The sequence below is a fragment of the Scomber scombrus genome, chromosome 7 (genome assembly GCF_963691925.1).
Source record: "Scomber scombrus chromosome 7, fScoSco1.1, whole genome shotgun sequence".
NCBI lineage: Eukaryota > Metazoa > Chordata > Actinopteri > Scombriformes > Scombridae > Scomber > Scomber scombrus.
This window is the reverse complement of record NC_084976.1, coordinates 9,425,392-9,450,627: the sequence shown is the minus strand read 5'-3', so window position 1 is coordinate 9,450,627 and position 25,236 is coordinate 9,425,392. Positions and strand designations below refer to the sequence as shown.

Here is a 25,236-nt window from a genome sequence, read left to right as displayed (position 1 = left end):
TCAGCATTTTATTTCCATCTACTGGTCAATCTGTATAACTGCACCTCAGTGCCTTTATACTCCGTGATTCAACCAAAACCCACTGGTACTTTTGAAGTCAGCTCTCCAAACCAAGACAAGTTATTTTGTGTATATAGACTGGCTCTAAATTGTAGACATATATATAAAGTAAACTATCTATAAAGTTATGAATAGTTTCTATAGTTCTATAGAAATCTGTAACTATCTATCTCGATTTCAATCTATACTATATATAGCTATAGAAACTATGTCTAACTATGGGAGTTATCTATAAAGTATAGAAATTATGTATAACTATAGAAACTATAGCCTTTGCCTCCAGTTATCATCTTTTATTGGTTCTTTATTATCACCATATGTGATCTTGCTTGACTGTGCTTGTCAAATTCAACTGGAACATAATCATTTCCAATTTTAATCATCTTAAATTATGCTTAAGGATGTTCTTTAAAAAAAAAAAGACTGTTAGTAGAGAAAGAACAAATGTCAAACAAATCACTTAGATTTTTTCATTTTAAAAATGATATTAAATATATAAAAAGAGAGCAACAATTTATGATATCTCCCTTTTTCTCTTTCATCGTATCACAACATTACTAAAGTCTGGCATACTAATGTATTGATGATGCTGAATAATAATTATTAATAGAGTCTTTCCTTAATCCAAATTATAATTATTTCATAAAGCAAGTTTACCTTGAAATATGCGTGATGTTGTTTTAAGACACAGAAAAGATAAATCAGATAAATGTTTAACCTTTTATTGGTTTATTTCAGTCTCTGTCTGTCGGTTTCAGTAGGCTACTTCACACCATGGATGTATTAATGACAGCAGGGTGTAGTTCCCTCGCAGGTTTCCAGGTGGCGGTGTTCACTTTCAAATAGATTCTCGAGCCGCCAATCAACACACAGTCGAAGAAGAAGAACAAGATGGCGGAACGAGGCTACAGTTTCTCCCTCACCACATTTAGGTAAATTTTGTCATAAAAGCTATAAAATTGAAACAGGCATCCATGCTTGCTGGCTATAGTGGTTATTTTTGAACAGCAGCTTGATAAAGCGAATGAACGATTTTCTATTTACTCTTAAAAGTAAGGTTTTTGGAGCCGTTGTAGTCGATGCACTGTCATTGCCGGATAATGAATCGGCTAAACGGTTAGCACGCTGGCTAACATGTTTTAAATGAAACCATGCAGTAATTCAATGCTGTTGTTATCACTGATAAAGAAAACTTCAGTAATGATCGAAGTTATGAGCCTTTTGTTGAACAGACCGAAACTGGTCAGTTTTACTCGCTAAATATCTCGAGACGTAAAGTTAGCTAGCTCAGATGAGTCAGTTGTTTTAGCTTTTGCTTTCAGTTTCGTCTTTTTTCATTGTTATTACACGATCAATTTGGTCTTGCAACTCCAGTAATTATTATATGTGCATAATGTGATGGTGTATTTATCCCCAGTATGGCAGCATTATAATAATGCAACATCATGTATTTGTCTCTGTAGCCCCTCAGGTAAACTGGTCCAGATTGAATATGCCCTGGCAGCTGTAGCGGCTGGAGCTCCTTCAGTCGGCATCAAAGGTAAGGAGTCAAATTCATATTAGGACCAAAAGTGAGCTGTGAGCGTTTCTTTTAGGGTTATTGCACCATTTTCGAGAAAAGTCAAATCACATTGGAAGTAGAACTGTTTCTAGTGTATTACCTCCATTCTCCAAAGTAATCTCTCCTGAGTGTGCAATGCAGAGGGCATTAGACTGTAGGTTAAATTGGTGCACAGTTGACAGGTTCTAACCTTAACAAAAGGAGAGCGAAAGTGGTGAACTAAATTTGTTTAAAAGTTTGTTGTGTGCAGAAAGGTAGAATAAAATAAAATAAAATCAGTGAGTTGAGGTAATAGATGGTAGCACATTAATCTAAGCACTCACCAGCATCTGTAGATACCATGGTTGACCAAGCATGAGGCAGGAGTGCCACACTAGGAGAGTTTAATCTTAACAAAAAGAGAACTAGAATTGGTTAGGTAAATGTGATAAAGCGTAAAAAAGTAATTCAAGATTTACCTCTCCATCTGCAGAAATGTAAAATAAATGGGTTGAGCTAACAGACCCTGATGTAGCAATCAAAGCACTCTCCAGCATCTGTAAATGCTGTGGTTGACAAAGCGGAGGTGAAGCTGATTTGAGAAAATGAATGAAAATGAGTTAGAATTTGTGAAATCACTAACAGTGACGCTCTCTTTTAATTTTCAGCTTCAAATGGCGTTGTCCTGGCGACAGAGAAGAAACAGAAGTCCATTCTGTATGATGAGCAGAGCGTTCACAAAGTGGAGCCCATCACTAAACACATAGGCATGGTGTACAGCGGCATGGGGCCGGACTACAGGTGGGTTTTCCTTGTGTTTGAAAGAAGTGTCAGAAGCAGCAGGTGACGATGGACTGTAGTCTGTATCTGCGGCCACTTGATACAAGATATTCCAAGCCTCATTTGCACAGCTGTACTGGGATGACTATTGGTGCGCTCACAAAATATTTACACAATGAGATTTGTGATAAATAATCATCAGTATTGTGGATATAAAGAATAAGTGGGTAAAGGCAAATAATAGAACAGCTACAACAATCTGCTAAATTCAGAAAATGACATCATTTTACTCTAATGCAACCTTTAGAACCAGGAAACACAACATTTATGCTGTCTCACATTATTATAATATCCAAATTCTTTCATCTAGTCTCATATCACAATATTGATATGATATCGATATATATTGCCCAGCACAAATTTTAAGTTACTGTCAACCATTTTCCAAAGTGTATATAAAGTATAATAAAGTTTTTAGATTAATTACCTGCCTTTCAGTCAATGGCTTCTGGTGCTCCAAAGTTTAAAATTTCACCTGCTGAAACCCCCCCCCCCCTCAATATTAATATTGAAAACACATACTTTGGTGGAAAGTGTTTTCCTCAGGTGGTATTTGTATCTACAAGTGTTGCAGTTACGTTCTGGCCTCCTCTCTTGTGCACACTCTGTATTAATGAGTTGTATCTAGGCATGGGCCGGTATGAGATTCTGACGGTATGATAACCGTATGCCAAAATATCACAGTTTAACGGTATTATGATTACAGCTCTAAAATGTGTTATTTTGAAATGTCTGTATTTAAAAACAAAAAAAGAAAACTTTTCCATTGAACAGTCTTTTATTTTTAAACAATATATAGAACATGATGGAACATGAGTAAATATGTATTTAAATTTAAAAAAAAAAAAATTCTTTCTAAATAAAAAAAATAAGTGCAGTCCTTTAACTGAGGCTGAACCTGCAACTCAAGTCACAACATAAATGAATTCTTTTTAGTGAAATAAAACAACCTTCTTCCTCCAAGCCGTGGTCTTCTGTCTTTTTACGGTAGCCGAAGTATTCCCATACAGCCGACTTGGTCCGTTTAGATGGGGGGGAAGTTCGTGGGGCTCGCCTCCTTCAGCCATCATACAGCCTGCAGAGCTACCTGCTTGTAACAGCAACCGGAGGTGGGCTGGGGGAGGGGTACTTTACGCTGCAGCTGCACACGACCTGAGGGACCTCCACTTTCTCTCTGATGAGACGTCACATTAAAAAAAAACCCTGCTCATACCGCAGGAGCGGTATGACGGAAAATTTTAGTGGTTTTGAAACCGTGACTTTTTCATACCGTGGTATACCTTGAAACCGGTAACCAGCCCATGCCTAGTTGTATCCCATGTTGTGTAAAGTCCACACAGTTTGTATGACCACTGATTCTCACATACACAGAAAATTAATGAGTCATGTCCTCGCAGGGTTCTGGTCCGACGAGCCAGGAAGTTGGCTCAGCAGTACTTTCTGGTTTACCAGGAGCCGATCCCCACAGGCCAGCTCGTCCAGAGAGTGGCCTCTGTAATGCAGGAGTACACACAGTCCGGGTGAGTATAAAAAACAGACAATAAAACGCACACTGCTCATAGTCATATCGCCAGATTTATTCAGCTGTGTTGTTTCTCCTCCAGTGGAGTGCGTCCATTCGGGGTGTCATTGCTGATAGCTGGATGGGATGAAGACCACCCCTACTTGTTCCAGTCAGACCCTTCTGTATGTTCTGATGTTCATATTATATCTGATTTCATTTGACACATATTCCATTATTTATAATAGTGTGTATGACAGAAGTGTAACTTGTTGCTTACTTTTTCTCTTCTGTTGCTGATTGACAGGGTGCATATTTTGCGTGGAAAGCAACAGCCATGGGAAAGAACTACGTAAATGGAAAAACATTCCTTGAAAAAAGGTACAAGCTTAAAGCAAAAGATATTTTAATTGTAATGTATAGATAAAATGGTACGTGCAGCAAATGTGATGTTTATATGTGAATGTTTATCAATGGGCTGAGCTTTGTACTTGCTGTATGTTATTGTATATATTACAGTTCAGTTACATTAATCTAAGAGAGCAAAGGCTCTGCATGTTTACTGTGGCTATCTCAATGATCAAAGGTGATAAATACAGGTGTGAAAAGACAGTTTGCTGTGGTATAATTTAGAGATATAATAGATTCATACTTGTGGTTCAGTTTGAGGCATTTTTAGCATTGTCAGGCCTTTTTGAGAAAAATCTGAAAGAATACAAATAGTTTATATTACTGATAACAACAAAAGAAAACCATAAACTAATGTGATGTCGGTTCAGATACAATTCAAGCTTCAGTTTGATCTACAAATAAACTTTAAGAGTGTGCTTTTTAAGCTTTTTAAAATTGGTATCTGCCCTCTTTGTTTTCATTCTCCAGGTATAACAACGATCTAGAATTGGAGGATGCCATCCACACAGCCATCTTGACACTGAAGGTATATTGTTTGTTATTAAAAAAACCCTGAAGCATTAGAGTCTTTGTTCAGTGTTGCAGCATCTCTCATTTTTATCAGTCATTCACACTCCCCCATCTTTGTGTTTCAGGAGAGTTTCGAGGGTCAGATGACAGAGGAGAACATTGAGGTGGGGATCTGCAATGAGGCTGGCTTCAAAAGACTCACCCCGGCCGAGGTGAAAGACTATCTGGCAGCCATTGCGTGAACACACCCTGCGTGGTGATGTGGGGAGGGCTCTTTGGCCACTTTTCAGAACGGAAACGTGACAGTGCAGTAGCCAACAGTTACATGACACATCTTTTTATATACCACAAAATCATTCCATGACCATATTGTGTTATGGCTGCAGAGTTTCTGCCCTGAGAACATGAGAGTACACCCATAACTTCACTTAGAACCACAATTATTCATGTGAGCTAACATGCTTAGACATGTGTGCATATTCACTGAAGGCCTTTGTGTGTGTGCAACTAATGTGGCTGCCACTCACAAATGCATTCACTTGACTCCCATCAGGAAGTAGCAACTAATTGGCTTTGTTGTTAAAAACATGTCTGTACTGTGAAATGTGGCAGTTGGCTACTGTGCATATGAAAAGTAAATGTGGGCTCTGATGAGTGAAATCTCAATTCTTTTGTTGAATCCTTCAGTTTTCTTATTTCTCATTGCTGTTCCAGTGGCAATGCAGTTCTTCAAATCGAGCACCAGTGCTTTGTGCATTAAACTTGGATCACTTGTAGCTATTGCTAAGTGTGACGAATGGCCTGTGGTTACACAAAGAAGCCAAAATAAATAACTGTAGTTACAGGCCAGACATCCTTGTGTGGGTGTTCATCCCCAAACTTGTTTCCCCTCAAAGCTCCTGACTGCACGTCACCGGCACTCCGCAAACACACTAGAAAGGAGTATAAAGAAAAAGAGGGCAGAAAAAAGAGGATCCAATAGAAAGCTTGAGATTTTACTCATAGAATCTGGTTGCTTGTACAGCAGTTTTTCAAAATGTACTTTTTTTTTCAGACTAGAAACAATTCTAGAGTTTGTACTTTCTCTTCTGGTATCTGTCAGTTATTCAAATAAAAAAAGATGCTGAGTTCATGTTGTGTGTGTGTGAGTGATTCTCAAAGTTGATGTACAAACATGTAAAATGTCAACATGCTGTCAGCTGCTACGTCATGGTCTGTGTACATCAACCGGAACACCTTTCCAACATTTACATGTATCCCTACGCCCATGTTACGACTAATGACAAACGTATTAAGTGAATACTCAACACTGGCCATCTACATCTGACTATATTACTATTATGGTTTAGAAACATTTATAATATTGCAGGTGGATCTATATTTTAAACAGGCGTATTTAAAAACAAGTTTACAGCACCATGTGTATGTAACTATAACTTCAATACATTACATCAGGAGGACTAAAGGGTGCAATAAAAAAAAAAAGTTAAATTAGTTGTAAAGTTTACAGTGGTCATTTTTAAAGAGCTTTTTTGTGTGTACATTCAGACATTGAAGAAGTGTATTGTTGTCTGATATGGACAGTCATCTCTGATAATTTGGGCTTTTTGCTTAAGAAATTGGATTTGTAACAATAATTGGTCAAAATAGTAAGAAAGATAAATCAAATAGAGCTATAAACACAAATTTCTGTTATATTAAATTAACCCAAAAACATGTTTCCAAAGTGAATAAATATGATCAGCTATAAATCGTGGCGATTTCATCCATCGTTATTTTCTTTGTGGACAGTGTTTCACTGAACGCCTAACAATTTTTCTCTTGGAAGTCTGAAAATGATCATTAGTTGGATAAAACAAAGTTAAACAAGGATATCGCCGGGTCTATTTTCTTGCGCGGCAGCACCTCGATAGATACGTCACGACCTGTGATGACGTTTGTGGCGCCAGAAATCAGTTTAGAGGAGGCTGTGTTTGTAGGCTGGAGGACATTCGCCGTTATCTGTGCTATGTTGGCGTCACTGTGAACGCTGGGACACTTTTTAAAGGCGGGATATCGGCTTATTATCCGTCGTTCATGGTTGTATAAGTTCGGTTTGGAGTCAAAATGGTGATGCTACGCAACAGTGGCGGTGTCGGAGCCGAGTCGGTGGCTACAACTCCGAAGCGGAGGTCGATGGAGTTGGACACAAGCTCGGAGTTTCTGTCGCTGCTTCCCGCCTCACAGAAAAAGTCCGCCCGGGTGACCCGTTCCTCCCGGCCGCTGGATGAAAGCTTCAGCAGCCCGGAAAACAATGCGATGAATGTAAGCGTGCACATACAGACAGCCGGTCTTCTATCTCCACTTGTTTTGGTGGATAAACGCAAACTTTTCTGTCATATTTTTGCTAGCGTGCTAAGCTAACTACCCTAGCTACCCTGTCAGCTTGTCACTGACTGACAGATTAGTAATCATCACTCAAAGTCCCATAACATTTCACTTAACTCGTGTCTTTCTTTGACATATTTTTTTTTCTTGTCATATATAACGCCCACTTCTGACCTCGCCAGCTTAAAATAAACAAATCCTCTTAATATTATTGTTTTGTTCAGTTTTGTTGTGTGTTATGGTCCTATTATAATAACGTTAGTACTAGATCGAGTTCATTAAAAATGGCCTTATTCTAACTTAAATGATTATAAATGTCTAAGGTGGTGTGTTTTGGTGTGCTTGTAAGTCAGTGGTTCTCAAAGTGAGGTCCGGGGACTCCTGGAGGTCCTCGAGGGGGTTTCATAGGGTCTCCAGCAAAAAATAGGGGAATCATTTGTTTTCAGTATAATTTCATCCATAAGTATCACAATGACAGGATGTGTGACTATTCTGGTCATGGGTTTCGTTCACTTTCTGTAATAAAACACACACATCTTATCAGATGTGGGAAAATCTTATCAAATTGGGGTCTTCTGTATTCTAATTTGTCAGTTTAGAGGTCCTTGATTTGAAAAAGTTTGAGAACCACTGCTGTAAATTGTGGGGATTTTATTGGAGGGAGGGAAATGATTTCATTCATGAATGCATTCTTTGATTAAGTCATTCAGCTTGGAAAAAAAATGGGCTTAATAGACTGTAACCTAATGTTTTACAGTCACTATTTTTCTAAACTGTACAAACCTCTGACTGTTCTATACACATCTGCTTTATCTAATATGAGTATGTGCACGCTTGAAATTAATATTCAGTTTTATGGGTCATGAACTAATAGTTGCATGATGTACTGAGAATAAACTAATTGCCCAAGTTTTAGGACATTATTCTTATTCTAAAAACAACACACTCCCTCAGACACAGATAACAAGAACCTTTATCAGATCGAGTGCAGAGGCAGTGATCAGCAGCAGCAGCACCCATGGGGCAGATAGTGTGTTAGTGATTCAAAAGTCAGATATTAGCACATTTGCCGCAGTGAGGAGAGGCCCTTTAGCTTCCAGTCACTCCAGTCATGGGACAGTGACTGCTACCCAGCAGACCTGTCTCACCAGTTTGTCACCGATACGAAAAGACATTGATGTATTTTAAATGTGTAATCCACGTATTTATATTTATTCATTATAGTAGACACTATTGAACTCCTGCTCTTTATACTGTAAATGATAAACTCATAATGTGACCATGCCAGGGACATGCTGATATGAAGCAGGAGGAGGGAAGTGGTCTCCATCACACCCCGAGGACCAGAGGACAAAGAGTTAAACTGGAGGTCTCCTTTGCGGACATGGATCCGAAGACCAGCAGCCCTTCGAATGAAGACAAGGCTGGAGGCTGCTGCACCAGGTAATATGGACACAGTTAATAACTGTTTGATTATTAGCTATATGTTTAACAACCACTCTCCAAAAGGTCATGGTAGGAGTGTTTTTTAGTAGTAGTGAGCTTTTCAGGTTAGGTATTACAAGTACAAAACTGGTCAACCACATAAAAGGATCAATGGCTGTTACACAAGAAGGTGCTCAAATAAAGGCACACATGTTTTTTCTGTAAGTCGCTACTTGCATCAAATTTTTTTATTTTATTCATCCTCTCTCTTTTCAGGAAATCATCCAGGCTACAGAGAGAGGGGAACGCATCCAGCAGCAAGAAGCAAGCAGGTACAGTATTCTACAGTGTCTTTCCATAGAGCACTTGCACTCTTAAATTACACAGCACGTGGAGCAAGTTGAATAGAAGTGAGTATTCAGTAGGGCCCGTAAGACTAACAGGCTCACAAAAAGTGTTTCTGTCTGTGTTCAAGATGTTCCAGATGAAGTTGAGGGGTCCTCCACTCCAAAGAGGAGCCGTTTTAACCTGCAGAGCCGGGAAGTGGAAGAAGAAGAAGAAGAAGAGGAGGAGGAGGATCGCTCTGTGCGACGTAGTTCCCGAATCACCAGATACAAACTTGATTCCCGAAATCAGTCCGTGCTCTACGACCGCCTCATCACCAAGTGAGTTCAGTAACATTCACTCCAGTTTCTTTTGTCTCCTTCCTTCTTTTGTCTGTTTTTTTTTTTTTTTTTTTTTAAGATGATGTATCACTGAAAGTAGTACCCAGTTCACATACGCCAAGCTAATGAGTGATCTCAGTGATGAACATTGATAAAAAATCCAATAAAGTCTTCCTCCTCCCTTAGCACTGCTGAAGCTGTTCTCCAGAAGATGGACGACATGCAGAAGATGAGACGCAGACTGAGGAGCAGAGACACTGAAGAAGAGGTAATAATCCACACTTTTTTCATTCAAACATGGCATTATGCAACGGAGGGGATTTTGTTTACTGCACAACATGTTATGAACCTCTGTAATCATAATGTTAATCAGAATTTAACTTGTTGTCTGTGAGCAGCTGGGAGTGTACACCAGAGGCAGAATGAAAAGGTCTCTGAGGACAAACGTGGAGAGTAAAGACACACAGGAGGAGAACCAAGGTGAGATAGTTTAGAATTAAAGAACACTTCAGGTACACAGTTTGGGTTCGAGATCAAAATATACTTTATTTGTCTCCATGGGGATGGTTATTGTGGGGAATATTGAAAGCAATCTTGTGTATTTTTTATTCTGGACCCCATTTCCGCAGCATTTTGTGTGATTAATGGGGACAACAGTATTTGAAACTGATCAAGTATTGAGCAATAGCATTTCAGCCAGCAGCTGCTAAACAGGCTGCAATGTAATACTTAGGGGTCAGTGTTTCCCACAGACCAGGTAGCAATGTGTGGTGCAGGGCCGTACAGGCTGGTTGAAAACGTCGGGCGAGTGCGGGTCTTTTATAAGTGTACCCCCACTGGCAAGTATGCGCGCCTCTCTCTCTGTGTGTGTGTGTGTGTGTGTGTGTGTGTGTGTGTGTGTGTGTGTGTGTGTGTGTGTGTGTGTGTGTGTGTGTGTGTGTGTGTGTGTGTCAGGGAGAAAGAGTGCTATGCGGAGATGAATGAACAGAACGATATTTATGTTTCAAAATTGCGTTTAGAAAAACTCTGGCCGGAATCAATTCGTGGCGCTCAGTGTTGATTCTGTGGCGCTACGCCACATATTGGTCTATGTATGGGAAACACTGGGGGTGTTTGTTTTTGCCACTGACAGGCTCAGATTATTATATGTGTCTGACAACATTGTGGAAAGGACCATACAGAGAAATCAAATGTTTTTCTTTACTTTCTTTTGCTTGATCCAGTCTATTTATTGTTTTGGCTAACCAATTCTCACTCAAGGACAGGCATATACTTCTTCTTTATCTTTTAGATAAAACCAAACTATGCTTTCTGTAGTCCAACAAAACAAACTCCTTCCTGCACTCCTCTCTCCAACTCTGTCATGGCTGAATATTTAGCTGATATTTCGCAGTAACTCAAACAAGATTACACTGAAACCCCCTTTCACAGCTGGTGACTAAATTGCTCTCACTCAATACTGGACCTGTTTCAAAAACTATTGTTCCCATTAGTCACTTAGACATAAAAAGATGAGAAAATGAGGTCCCTGGGGGTCCCTTTAAGGCATGTTGGTGTAGCTCCATTCACTGCTAGAGAGAAATCATGCTGACCTTCATACTTCTCAAGGCACCAAGTTTGTGTTATTCATCCTAACTTCTATCAAATCATTAAAAGCAGAATTGTTCTCATTTAGTTTTAAAAATTGCAGTCTAAGCAGCATGATATTATGAATAATATTTTAAAATTGTCATTTTTATTTAATAGCAATGATATGATCCTGTGTTGAGTGGTGTAAGTGTTGGTAGTTTCTCTACACAACTGCCAAGACCTCAACGTGTACAAACTTTTAGCTTAATCTTTGTACGTAGTTCATACCTTAATATCTCTTTCTTATTTTTAAAAAAGAATCTTTTGTTTTTATTATTCACAGCAGGGGATGAAGATCACGATGAAGAGGAGGAGGAAGATAGAGAAGATGATGAGGAGGAGGAGGAGGAGGAAGAGGAGGAAGAAGATGATGACGATGAAGATGGCGAGGATGAGGAAGAGGAAAACCAGAGGCGTTATGACTTCAGACAGCGAAAGACTGTGGTTCGCTACCAGGCCCCACAGGACGGTACTGCTTCTTGTTCAGCTCCATCAGTGAAACAATAGACTTTTTTTTTTTTTTTTTTTTTTTTTTTTACAGGGGGGAGGGGCATTTTTGACATCTTACAGTAGCAAGAACACAAGTGTGAATAATAAAATGAATGATGGCTGAATTTCTGGTCCGGGTATTGTTCATGCTGTCATGGAACACTGGAATAGAAGTCAGCCATCATTAATGTTATTAGTAACAGCTGTGCTTTTCCTGCTATAACTAAACCTGCTGTGAAAAGACCTGTTGATCATTAGGTAGATAGATTCAACTTTATTGTCATTACACACAGTAGGCAGTTAGCATCTGACCAGATCAGCAAACAATAGTACCTGCTGCAAAGATCTTTTAAATGAGAGATACAAAAAAGAGATTTACAACTTAGTTTTTCCTCTTTCCTCTTATAGACATTATAGAGTTGAATATTTTGCAATGTGAGCATTTAGCAGCTGTTACATACTTAATAAGCGTCAAGACATTCACCTGAATATCTGCTAGCTTTCCACTGAATTTGACATTTTGCATCAAACTTTTTGTCAGAACCCAGAGAGCCCAGGAAGCGCAGCATGTACTTCAAGGACCACTCATCTCCTACCAGACGCAGGTTCAGATTCAGCTCCACGGCCCCAAGGAGCCCCTACAACAGGAGAAGAACCAGCCTGTTAGTATGACAACTCAGCCACTAACTTTTTATAGGACACATTGTACTGATTATCTTGAAGTGCGACTCGCACAGTTAATTTCATCAAAGTTTATTCTGCAAGAAAACAAAATATTTAAGCAGTCAAACCTGACAGCTTTTACACTCACTCATATATCAAACACTCACACAGACGGGGCCAAAAAAGCATTACATTAAAGTTGTTATTTCTTTGTTCTGTCCTGGTGTCATAGTGCTGTCTTTAATAGGCATTAGAATCATCATTGCATGTTAAATCCATCCCAAAACTCCCTTTTGTCCCTCTTTTTTTTCTGATTCTCTTCCTCCCACCCTCAGGAGTAGTTCTGAGAGGTAAGAACCTGAACTACTTATCTTTGTTGTTTATTAGTCTGTAGTTTGTTTGTTTTTTTGGGATACTGTCTGTCTCTGCTAACACCGTGGTTGTGGTGGAGTGGTACTGTGGTTCAAGTATTGAGACGGTGAGACAACATCGGAACTTTGTCACTTTTTATACAATCAACATATACATGTGTCTAAATGGTTAAATGAGAAGGCTTTCAGTTAGTACATACGGTAAGATTGAAATGATTGCAATCTGACAATGTGGAATTGGCAGCCTTTCAAAAGTAAAAAAAGGGGACAATCTTGATTTTGATGTGATTTATTGATTTTCTTCGAATCATCATACAGCAAATATCACTAACACTGAATTCCCATACTTCTATTTTTGACTGGACACCATCTTCTCATCATTTTGTGTTAGTTGATATCTTCCTTTTTGAGTTTTTATTTATTTATTTTTAACGTGCATCTAATTGGGAGATGCACCGATACTGACATCAGTCCCCAATACTGACTCAAACAGCTGGATTGGGTATTTTATATATTTTATTAAACAACAATTCAGTAAGTTTTGCAAAGTTAGGAAAGCAATGTTAAAGTCAGGCCTGATGTGGTCTTACGCATAAAGGAATGATCCCAGTCTATTCCACATAGTGAAACATACAGCTTATTAATTAAACACTGGTATCGGATCAATAATTGATATTGGTTAATACCCCAAAGACCAGGTATTGTTATCAGGACTGAAAAAGTCAGATCGGTGCATCTCTAATCTAATTGGAAGCGTCCCTCACATTTAAAAAGATTAACTTGTCAAACTGAACATTTAAAGTCAATTCTGTAAATCAAGCACACTTCCTGTGTTGTTCAGGTCGTCTGTCAATCAAGTGTCATGAATGGTGATGGTGTTGTTTGAAGTGGTTGGATGTGTTATTGTTGCATATAACGCATAATCAAATACCATCTTCCTTCTAAATCCATGCATCATTACTGTTGTTTCAAGAATGTGTTTGTATTCATGAAAAACTGACACATTCTAATCAGTGAGTAATGATGGCGTGTGTCTTCACTTACAAGCATTGACTCCTGTTTTGTTGCAGAGAGTGACATCAGTTCATGATACACTCACCACCAACAGATCAGAGTTAACAGCTGCTTTTGCATCTTTCGCTATAACAGACGGAGACACGCCATCCACAGTAGCGACTCCACGTCCTCCTCGTCAGACGATGAGAAATTCCAGAGGCGGAGAAGTAAGAACAGGAGCCGGTCAGTCAACAGGTGAGAACATCTGCAGCAGCTGTCAGAAACACAAGTAAAGCTGCGTTCTGAACACAAATGTTGGCAACAGATGATTAAATAGAAGATATTACGTAATAATCCAATAGATCAAAAGAATCGTTGTGACAGTAAACTTTCACCCAAAATGCTTTACATTTTATTAGTTTATATCTCAATTACTGCATTGTAGGTGTGGGTGAATAAAACACTTGAAGCTTTTAAAATATATATATATATATATATATATATATATATATATATATATATATATATATATATACACACACCTTAAAGATAATAATATAATATAATAACAAATAAATTACACCTAATTACTGATGTGACCTCTTGAGTTCCTCAGTGATCACATTTTACATATTTCCACTATCCATCATCTCATTTTATCAACAGTTTTCTACATTTTCTACAGATAGATCAATGGGATCAGTATCTTAATGTTTCATACAATTTACTCTATATATTACCTCGATATAATGAATGTGAGAAGCGATGCTCATGTGTTCCATGTGTCTCGTGCAGATGTCTGCCGATGAACCTTGTGAAAGAAGACCTCCTGGGAATCCATAAGGACAGGATGAAGATCGGAGCCAGCCTGGCAGATGTGGACCCCATGCAGATAGACAAGACAGTAAGCTGCAGGGACACAGACAAAGTTGAATCAGCTGGACAGATCAAATAATGAGAAAATAATCTGAAATAACCCTCTTTGTGACCTCAGGTGCGCTTTGACAGCATTGGAGGTTTGAGCAGACACATCTCATCGCTGAAGGAGATGGTGGTCTTCCCTTTGCTCTACCCAGAAGTCTTTGAGAGGTTCAAGATACAGCCACCCAGGTAAGCTATGTGTGTTTGTGAACAAGAGCAAGCGTTGATACTTTGCAGATGAAAAATGGCACCAGTTATAGTTTTCCATTTATTTTAAGTTCTGTGGCTCAATATTTAATTTAAGTGTACTTTTATATGCGCTAACATCTGTATCTTATCTGTATTTGTCTCGGTTTTTAGGGGCTGTCTATTTTACGGTCCTCCAGGCACGGGGAAAACCCTGGTAGCCAGAGCGCTGGCCAACGAGTGCAGCCAGGGTGAAAGGAAGGTGTCGTTCTTTATGAGGAAAGGAGCTGATTGCCTCAGTAAGTGGGTGGGAGAATCTGAGAGACAGCTGCGCCTACTGTTTGACCAGGTAACCAAAGTCCTCATCCGTGTACAACATGCTTTTAAGGATGCTTTTTCCCTCCCTCTAGTTTGTGGTGATTTGGATCTTCTCAATTGAATCCAGTTAGAGATTTTTTCAGAAAGCAGATACTTTCAAACCAACACGCTATATTTGGACACATTAATGTTATTAACAGAATAAATCAAGTTACTGCCTGTATATTTTTTCTGTAAGAGGTCTGAAAATAATGTAAATTGTAACTAATTGAATCTGAATTGAATTCCCTTAAAGGCATACCAGATGCGTCCATCCATCATCTTCTTTGATGAGATTGATGGTTTGGCTCCAGTCAGGTCCAGCCGACAGGACCAGATCCACAGGTGAGCAGCACTCCTCTTCTCAACTCTCTCGCTCTCTCTGTGTGTGTGTGTGTGTGTGTGTGTGTGTGTGTGTGTGTGTGTGTGTGTGTGTGTGTGTGTGTGTGTGTGTGTGTGTGTGTGTGTGTGTGTGTGTGTGTGTGTGTGTGTGTGTGTGTGTGTGTGTGTGTGTGTGTGTGTACTGCCTGCTATGCGGAGATGACTGAACGGAACGATATTTATGTTTCAAAATTGCGTTTAAAAAAAACCATTTGTAATAAAATGAAATGCATCTTGATCATTATGTCAGTATTTAACATTATACATATTATATATATTACATATACATCATATTGCAACAATCCCAATTAAGTGCATGCATCAAAATGACATAACCTCCACAATTACTGAATAGAACAACTGCACATGTAAGTCATGCTTAATGTTGTGCACCGGCAGGGATTTGAAACAACTACAAAAAAACAAAACAAAGCATGTAGCTGCAGCTTCACAAATTCCTAAAAGTCACTACTCCACCCTGAATGGAACTTTTTGCTCAGTGTGTTGCAGTTACAGTGAGTGACAAAACTTAAATCAGAGGGGGTTTCTGTCTCTAGCTCCATTGTGTCGACCCTCCTGGCTCTCATGGATGGATTAGACAGCAGAGGAGAGGTCGTAGTGATCGGAGCCACGAACAGACTGGACTCCATCGATCCAGCTCTCAGACGACCAGGACGCTTCGACAGAGAGTTCCTCTTCGGCCTGCCTGATAGAGAGGTGAGATACTATAGAGGGATGGCCATGCTTTTATTTATTCTGTCTCTTGAATCATGTGAAATGTACTTTAATATTGGTGATATCACCTTTCTACTGGACTTTTTATAGTGTTACATATTTCATTATTATATTATCACTGTTATTAATATTCTTTTTACCCTGTCAAGTATTAAACCTGAAATTGAAATGCTGGGATCTCCCTTTTTTTATGGCAGGCGAGGAAGGATATTCTGAAGATCCACACCAGACAGTGGGATCCTCCACCTACTGACACTTTTCTGGAGGAACTGGCAGATAAATGTGTTGGTACGTTTGCATATACACAAAATACACATCTGAGGTTGTTGTTAAGCTTCTCCTTGCATTAGGTTACAGTTGTCTATATCCGGCTGTTAAGTCACGACGTCACGCATGACGAAAATTCTATTTCCGGGTCCAATCCCCAGAGCGGCTCCGTTTGTGCAGTATGCCACAGTGTTGTGTCCCGTGTTGTCTCAACAGATCTGAATCAAAAAACGACATCAAGTTGTCGTTTTTGCGACTGCCTGATTCTCAACGCGTATCTGCACTTTAAAAAATCCATCCTCAAACTGCTGTCAATCTATCTATCTGTTCTTACTTTAGCTGAGTGGCTAGCCGCTTATACTATTACGGCTGTGAGCAACCATATAATTCGTGAGTGGTCTTGAATGAATCAGGGCAATATAAGCTTTCTAACAATGTATGGCATTAATATATATGTTTAAGGGTTGGTGTTTAAAACATTCAGAAGAACTTTCGCTACCTCACAACTTCCGACCTGTCCTGTTGGCAGAACAGCGTGTTTTAAACGGTTAAAGTTAAACCTGAAGAGTATGGTCCTTTTATATACAGTCTATGGTATGGTCTAGACCTACTCTATATGTTAAGTGCCTTGAGATGACTTTGTTGTGATTTGGCGCTATATAAATAAAGATTGATTGATTGAACGTGCAAACTAACCGCTAACTCACCTCAACTTTGTACACTTTCTTTTTCATTGATGCCTGGACAGTGCCCTTAATTAAACCATCAGGAAGAACAGTTACACCCTGTACTCTATTGGAATTATACGAATTCAGTCCCTTTTTCACTCTCACAGACATGTCACTACAATAAGAGGTGATCGTAAAAAGGTTCACGGGTTCTGCCATTGTTGTTGATTACTAATCGATGCCTTTGGACCCGGAAATAGAATTTTCGTCATGCGTGACGTCAGACTTAACAGCCGGATTGTATAATAACACATAAGGAAGACATTTTTATTTTGCAGTAACGTACCACATGTTACCATGAAGTAACCTCTACCAGAAATGATGTGTAACCCTACTCAAAAGGATCTTCTGCAGCTCCACTCAGTGAAATTCTTTAGGAAACACTGCACAAAGCTTTGTACACTTAAAACTAAAGTTTGCTAATAGTCTAAGGGCCTGATTTACTAAAGGTTTGCGTGTGTAAAAACGTTTGCAAACTTGACACCACCCGCAAAAAATGTGCAAGCTGATGTACTAACGCAGCGCACTGAGGTTTGCGTCTTTCAACTGTGCAAGATAGTATGCGCTGTCCATTTAGTACGTTTGTCATAATGAATATGTGATGTGGGGCGTTTCAACCCCAGTGTGCAAAATACAGGGAGGAGAAAAATGCAAATATGTTATTTAGCACAGGCATTGTGATTTACCAAACTTAAAGGTATTTTTTCTGAACCAAACTGCGTCTATAAATAAAACCTTTTGAAGCACAGGTGACTTTAGTCACTGTGGAGAGGAGGAGACGGAAGGCACAATGACAGAATACGCACAGGACGGAGTTTTTCCACCCGTGTTAATAATTTGGAATATTTTTGGTTTTACTAACAGCATTGACATTGTCACAAATACTCTCCCATATGTCGGTTTATCTGGTAATATTTGTTTTTGTTATAACTCAATATATTTGTTAACCTCTTCCACTAGAACCTGATCACATTTCTTTCTGCTCGTCCAATCTCTCCATAAAGACACGCAAAACCCTCATTTAAATACTGCTGTCTCCACCCTGTTGCACCTGTTTTCATTTACGTAGTGATTCTTAGTAGATCACCCGCAAAACGCACGCGAACGAGACGCGCAATCTATTGCACTGTGCACGCAATTTAGTACCCACTATTTGGGATCTTAGTAAATCAGGCCCTTAGTGCCATTACCAACAGGCTGTTTGTCTTTACTCGGTAGGTTATTGCGGAGCAGACATTAAGGCAGTGTGTTCAGAAGCAGCCCTGTGTGCATTACGGCGGCGCTACCCACAAATCTACTCCTCATCTCAGAAGCTTGTGCTTGATGTCAACTCTATCGCCATCACAAACAAAGACTTTATGTCTGCCATGTCCAAGATGGTTCCCGCTGCCCAGAGGTATGTCCAAGATAACTTATTATTTATTTTTTGAGTGTTGCTATTCTTACACTCCCAGGACCAGTTTCTTGCATGTGGCTGTTGAATAAATTCAATTCTTGTGATTGACAGGGCTGTAGTGTCACCAGCCAAGGCCCTGATACCTGCCATCCGTCCTTTGCTGAGCGCCGCCCTGCAGAACCTCCTGGACACAGTGAGCAGAGTGTTTCCGCACGCTGAGCAGGGCTTAAAGAGGAAGAAAGAACAAGGTACAGTCCTGCTTCATCTTTTTTTTTTCTCCAGTTTCGACTTCATCTGGTGTTCATGTTCATGCACTCTTTCATTTAATTTAACAAATTCATTGGCCGCTATCTCCATAATAAATTACAAACTATATCACACCTTAAATTGGTCATTTGACAACCTTTTTTGGTGCTTCAGTTAGACATCAGGAGTCACTGATGTGTGTGTGTGTATTTTCAGATCAACCCTGTGGTTTGTCTGAAGATGATCTGATGTTCAGTGAAGACGAGGACTGCTCCAGCGGACAGACGTCTCACTCTCAACTCAAAACACCTTCTGCTAAAGGCCTCCTGAACCTCAACAGGTGCGTTAGAGATAACACAGGAAGGACATTTTGTATAATATGTTTATTTACTCTTTCAGGTTTTTGTTAAGTATCATTATACATAATTTCTAGATCAAGTCCTTTTTTGCATTACTGTTTTCTTACTATTTTTTAAATGTGTAAGATGTAAGAAACAGCTAAGAGGAAGTAAATATTAAATTAATTTGAAAAATCTTAAGGTAGTGGCAGAGCTACATGAGGAAAGACTAGTCTTATATGGAAACCTGTGTAGTTCTAGACCTTTTACTGTTCTTACTTCACCTCCTTTTTTTCATTTATCTTAAGTTCTGCAAGCGTTAATTATCTCAGTGACCCAGATCCTTTTGAAGATCATTTGGGCAACTTAATTAGCCCTCGAGTTCAGTTCAGTGAAAATGAATCTGAACTCCCCAACCAACCTCACCCACCTCTATGCCATCCCTTCATATGTAGAAGCATGTTGAGCCAGCCAACTTCCTACCGTCCCAGGATGCTTTTAGAGGGTCGACCAGGTTCAGGTCAGAGCTCTCATCTGGCTCCTGCAGTCCTCCACGCTCTGGAGAAATTCACTGTGTACACACTGGACATGGCCGTGCTGTTTGGAGCCAGTGCAACTGCACCAGAAGAGACCTGTGCTCAGGTAAACAAAATATCTCTGCGTTAAATAGAATAAGATATAGTAGTAACATAGAGCAATTCATTAGATTTGAGTGGGGTGCAATCTAAACCAGTATTTACATTTTGTACACCCAAGATCCATAAAATTACAACTAATTTAGATTCAAAATGCTGGATTTTTGGTTCTTGCAGCCTTGTCAAATTCAGTGTGTCCTTCTCAGTGGACCTCACTGGCCCAAGTGGCTGCTACAGAGAATGTAGTTCATGGGCCCCACGCCCCTCTGCCATGGGTACTGGGGATAAATATGTACTACAGACACATGCTATTATGGAAAAGCTGTGATAATAGCAGATGTGAATGAGCATCAGTGTTACCAGAGCTCTTTTTTACCAGCAGTTAAACAACCCTAAGGCATTTAATTCATGATGATGATGAAATACAAAAAAGCAAACAAATCCTCAATTTTAAGAAGCTGTCGCCAGCAAATGGAACTGCAACAATTAAACTGATCCTGAAATCTACATGATGTCTTTCAGTCTGTACCATCTTATGTTTATTAATGTATTATTCTACTACTGTCTGTAGATTTATGTAAATATCTTTATTATTTGTAAATACCGATATCATAAGGTGATATTTCCATGTCACATGCTCTGCAGATTTTTGTTGAAGCCAAGCGAACCTCTCCCAGTATCCTGTACATCCCTCACATCGGACAGTGGTGGGAAACAGTGGGTCCAGCTTTAAGAGCGACCTTCCTCAGCCTGCTCAGCTCCATCCCTGCCTTCGCTCCCATACTGCTTCTGGCTACCTGCAATCTACAATACGCCCAACTCAGTATGGAGGTATGGAAATATAGAAGTGGAGTCACACACTCATCTGCAAGAACGCCCTTCCCTCACCTCTCACCTTTTCTCGCCACAGGTTCAGGAATTGTTTCGGGTGGAGTATGGGGAGGTTTTCCACGTCCCCGTCCCCACCAGCAGGGAAAGAAGAAACTTTTTTGATGACCTGATCCTTAACCAGGCTACCAAGGCCCCTGCCTCTAAAAAGAAAGCTGGTGAGAAATAAGTGTGTGTATACTTGATAAATGTTGATAAATGATCTTGTGTGTCACATGACACCAGCATGGCTTGGCAACAGAGGAGGGTAGTGGTGATGCGTCATGTGATAACACCCATTAGCCACAGCACAGCCAGCACTTGGTGTGGTTAATCTGACTGTTATTAAAATGCCTGGAAAATGTTCCTGAAACTGGCTGTGGGAAGAGGGAAATTATGAAGATGGGGTTACTTGAACAAAAAAAGTAAGATTATGTGTTTTTTAGACACTTTTGTAGAAGAACAAAAAAATTAAATAGTGCATGATACAGGACGTTTCAGGTGCAGGATGTTGGAGGTTAAATACAGAAAATGGGGGAAAGATGTCTCCGCAATGAAAGTCAATGTAACCTTAATGACTTAGCACTTTATTTTCAGTGCATCATGTCAAATTCTCAGTGCGAGTAGACAGCGAGAACATCCTCATTTATGACCAAAATGGACTTTACGCAGCAGTAGAGGTGAATGCTGTGGTTCTTAAATTGGATTCATAGTCTAATAAAGTCATCAGATGTGTGTGTGCACTTATAAATGTACTGAATAAACACACATGTAGTAAGTAGTGTGTGTAAAGTATGTGCGTGAGGATCGAGTGCTTCTGTTAACTCTTCTCTCTCCTCAGTGCTCCATGCGTTAGAGGTGCTCCCCGTCGCCCCTCCACCTCCCCCACGTCAGCTAACAGAAGAGGAGGTCCAACGATTGGTGGAGCAGGAGGAGAACACCCTCAGGGAGCTCCGCCTCTTCTTGCGTGATGTCACCAACCGCCTGTCCCAAGATAAACGCTTCAAGGCTTTCACAAAGCCTGTGGATCTAGAGGAGGTAGCTGTTTTATTATATTCGGTTCTCTCCTAATCTCGCAATGCCTCATAGAAAGCTAACTCACTGTCAGCCAAGCAGAGAATAAAATGTTTGTTGTCCTCCATCAAGCAAGCAAGTAAGTTTCTGTTTAAGTGTGCCACAGTGTCTTCTATTAAACTCACACTGGGGGGCGCCAAGGTCAAGAGATTTTAAAATCCTACAAATACAGATTTAAGAACAAAAAAAAAGTCTAATAAATGACTTGATTTTATCCATTAAAATCCAGTTTGGTCATTTTCCCTTTACAGCAGTACTCACAGCAGCCTATTTGTCACATATTTTAGGTTCCAGATTACGCTGAGGTGATCAAGAAGCCCATGGACCTGTCAACAGTTATCACTAATATCGACCTTCATAAGTACGGGACAGTCAAGGAGTTCCTTCAAGATGTGGATCTTATCTGGCAGAATGCCCTCGAATACAACCCAGACAGGGACCCATCAGGTACACACACACACACACACACACACACACACACACACACTCACCACGCTCATGGAGAATATAGTTTATTACATACAATAACTAATTAGATTGTTTAACTGTTTAACAATTTATTTATTTTTAATTAGATTTGGTCTGATTAAAGAATGATGAAAGAAATGCTTATTTTGCTTGTGTGTGTTTGTGTTTCTTCTAGACCGCCAGATCCGCCACAGGGCATGTTCACTGAAGGACACTGTCCACGCCATCATTACAGAAGAACTGGATGAGAATTTTGAGAAGATTTGTGAAGAGATCAAAGTGTCACGCAGCGGGAGAGGTGAATGCTGTGTGTGTGTGTGTGTGTGTGTGTATGTGTGTTACTTAAGAGGAAAACGTCACATGATTAACTTTGGTCTTGCCTTTGGGATAATTCATTTTATCACTGACATTCTGTGTTCAGTTTTCAAATATCAACCAGGTAAGATAATTTGAGTTCGTGAGGGCTGACTTCACTCAGTGACTTATTTAGTTCGAAAACTATTTTGAAATACTTTACCAAGCTCATGTTTTTAATTTGATACTACCATATTTGCCTTTTGTATGTCACTCAAACTAATATAGAAACTGCACAATTGCATCTATTGTTTAAATCAGGCCACTAGTTTCAGAAGATTCATGGTTTGTTTAGGTGAATGAAGCTGTTTCATAAAGCATTTCTTTGTGTTTTTTTTCCACCACCACAGGTTGCTCCACTGCACAATTTGCTCCCACCTACTACCATGTTCTTCCTAAACAGCCCAATCCTCGTGCAGAGGTCAAGCTTAATGACATGACCCCACAAAGCGAGCCAGCCGGTGCCAGCACTGCATTCACTCCCATTACAACTGCCTCAACTGTTACAACACCTAAAACCTTAGGTAAAAAGTCCTGTAGATAACAAAAAACTTATAATTAAGGTTCAACAATTACACCAAACAAATGTTTATATCTTTCTGTCCCTCCAGCCCAGAAGAAGAAACGTCGGAAGAGTCGCTGGTCTTCTGGCATCTATGCAAAGAGGAAGTCTTCCTCCTCTCCTCACGTATCCAGAGATGATGCACAGTTAGACTCTGATGAGGAAGAGGAAGATGGGGATGATGATGAGGAGGAGGTTGAGAAGGGAGGAGCGGCAGAGTATGATGAGGGAAATGGAGGGGAGGAGGTAGTTGATCTAGAGTCAGTGCCTGCAGCAGCTCAAGAAGGTAGTTTTGGGTCCTCTGCAAAGGAGCAGGTCAGCCAGGAGGGGCGTAAGGAGAAGAGGAGTCGAGTTAATGAAGATGAGGTTACTGTGTGTGCAAACGAAAAACCAGAAGGTGACGAGCAGGGACAGAACGAAAAAGAAAAGGCGGACAAAGCTGTCACAGATGAGTCAGGAGAAAACAAAAAGCAGAGAGAGGGGGGAGACGAGAGCAGTGAAATGACTGCAGTGAACACTAATGAGGACAGCCGCACTGAGACTGAAGCAGGAAACAATGGACAGTCCAGCACAGAGGACTGTGATGAAACTCACAGTGAGAAGCGGACAGAAACTGAGGCTGAAAAACGTCGAACTGTAATACAGGAGGATGACATGGACTGCGAGGCTGCAACAGTAGAAAAGGCAGAGCAGAAGAGTGATGTGGCGACAGTAGAAAAGGCCGAGCAGAAGAGTGATGTGGCGATAGTAGAAAAGGCCGAGCGCAACAGTGAGGCTGAACCAATGGAGCTGGACGCATCAGTAACTTCTACCACAGACCCCTCTGCAGCTGTCAGAGATGACAGTGGCACAGCCTCAGGTTGGATGTTAACACTGTCTTACACTCAGGGATATAGGATTTTATGAGTGGCTTGCAAGTTTCAAAATCAACTTTTTTGCCCACCAGCCACTTGTTTAATTTTACAGCATTTGGCTGGTGGTTGCTGCTAATTTTGGGTCCTGGTGGCTTGTATTTGTCTAAAAATGTAGAGAAAATATCCAAGTAAATACATCAATCATTAAATCCCTATTGTTACTAATTTATTATAGTGGGATGAATATCTTATGTCTGCTTATATGTGTTTTGTGTCTCAGAGCGCAGCGGGAGGCGAATGACTCGGGCTCTAAAGAACGCTGTGCTGCAGCAGCAGATGATGGATGTGGGGAAGGCTCTGCATATCCTGGACCAGGAGCCTCCTCCTCTGGTGGTGGACAGAAACAAATTAAAGGTGTGGAATTTTATGCTCTTCTTCTTTCGTCCTGTACTTTTGGGGTTTTTTTCTTCAGATTGTAGTATAAAGATTGACAGCTAACAGCATTGTAATCTTCCTTTTAATATTTGTCTTTTTTTTCTTGCTTCTCTAGGAGCTGTTGGAGAGAGTTGTGGCCAAGACTGATGGCTATGAAGTCTTCAAGCTGGAGAAACTCTACGCTCTGCTCTGCCAGAGCATCTACAGACACAGACGAGACTACAACAAAACTGCACTAATACAGGTTAGTATTGTACTGATTTGTAGAGCGGATGTGAACTGGAGGAACTTTTTCAATGCAGACATTTGACTTGTTCATAGCAGGAAAAGCACAGGTATAACTAATGACCTGAATGATGGTTCATAATTACACCTGTGCTTTTTCTGCTGTGATGTTTAAAAATATTTGCAGTATTCTAGTTTTCCCCTTTTTTATTCTTACAATGTTCAGTATTCAGTATTGGTTACATTTCTATTTAATATTAATAACATGGAAGGGTTTTTTTGGCCTAAAGTACTTTAATGTTCCTAATCTATTGTCATTTTTTTCATCTTTTCATTTAATCAGGAATTGGAACAAGAGATTGAAGATTTCTGTTGACTTTTCAACAGGAACAACGTTTATTAAATAAATGTGCCCGTCATCCTTACAGCTGTGTAAATATAAAAACATTAGTTATATTTTGGTAGAAATCCACAGGCACATCTTTTTGTGCATGAACTCTTTGTATTACCTCTTTTGTCTATATTTAAATAAAACATGTTTTTCTCTCTGAAATGGTTCAGTGTACCTTTTTGTGTGCTCAAGATGAACACTACTAGACTACACTACACTACAGTTTTGCTATGAATTTTAGCCAATCCTGACTCACCTGTCCACTGTTTCTTTGTGTTATTGCTCTTCCAGTATTTTGTCAATATTGTGCTTGGCTTTAAAAAAAAGTGTCTATAATTGAAACGTTGCT

The 25,236-nt window shown here is 39.9% G+C and overlaps 2 protein-coding genes, 1 long non-coding RNA gene and 1 other non-coding gene across 4 annotated transcripts; 3 read left to right on the top strand and 1 right to left on the bottom strand.

Annotated features, from left to right (window-relative positions):
- The first annotated feature begins 933 nt into the window (after positions 1–933).
- psma2a (proteasome 20S subunit alpha 2a) lies at positions 934–5,992 on the top strand. The gene is made up of 8 exons (XM_062422651.1): positions 934–992; positions 1,524–1,600; positions 2,269–2,401; positions 3,838–3,960; positions 4,045–4,126; positions 4,249–4,322; positions 4,821–4,878; positions 4,988–5,992. The coding sequence occupies exons 1-8, from the start codon at positions 952–954 to the stop codon at positions 5,102–5,104; spliced, it is 705 nt and encodes a 234-aa protein (XP_062278635.1). The 5' UTR covers positions 934–951; the 3' UTR covers positions 5,105–5,992.
- Positions 5,993–6,862: 870 nt separating this feature from the next.
- On the top strand, positions 6,863–25,028 carry LOC133983543 (ATPase family AAA domain-containing protein 2-like). The gene is made up of 29 exons (XM_062422656.1): positions 6,863–7,166; positions 8,518–8,672; positions 8,931–8,986; positions 9,130–9,319; positions 9,506–9,587; positions 9,718–9,799; positions 11,232–11,417; positions 11,979–12,099; positions 13,621–13,722; positions 14,263–14,371; positions 14,462–14,577; positions 14,749–14,923; positions 15,188–15,276; positions 15,870–16,029; positions 16,245–16,335; positions 18,261–18,438; positions 18,550–18,686; positions 18,901–19,024; positions 19,478–19,664; positions 20,303–20,488; positions 20,568–20,703; positions 21,366–21,562; positions 21,886–22,045; positions 22,242–22,364; positions 22,771–22,944; positions 23,032–23,841; positions 24,117–24,250; positions 24,387–24,515; positions 24,840–25,028. Exons 1-29 carry the CDS (start codon positions 6,969–6,971, stop codon positions 24,870–24,872), a joined length of 4,620 nt encoding a protein of 1,539 aa, XP_062278640.1. The 5' UTR covers positions 6,863–6,968; the 3' UTR covers positions 24,873–25,028.
- Positions 11,978–14,326, bottom strand: LOC133983544 (uncharacterized). The gene is made up of 3 exons (XR_009925376.1): positions 14,208–14,326; positions 13,619–13,741; positions 11,978–12,112 (listed from the first exon to the last, which is right to left on the bottom strand). It is a non-coding gene; the product is annotated as an uncharacterized LOC133983544 (long non-coding RNA).
- LOC133984153 (small nucleolar RNA SNORA5) lies at positions 19,830–19,964 on the top strand. Its single transcript, XR_009925403.1, has one exon. It is a non-coding gene; the product is annotated as a small nucleolar RNA SNORA5 (small nucleolar RNA).
- Positions 25,029–25,236: the final 208 nt, after the last annotated feature.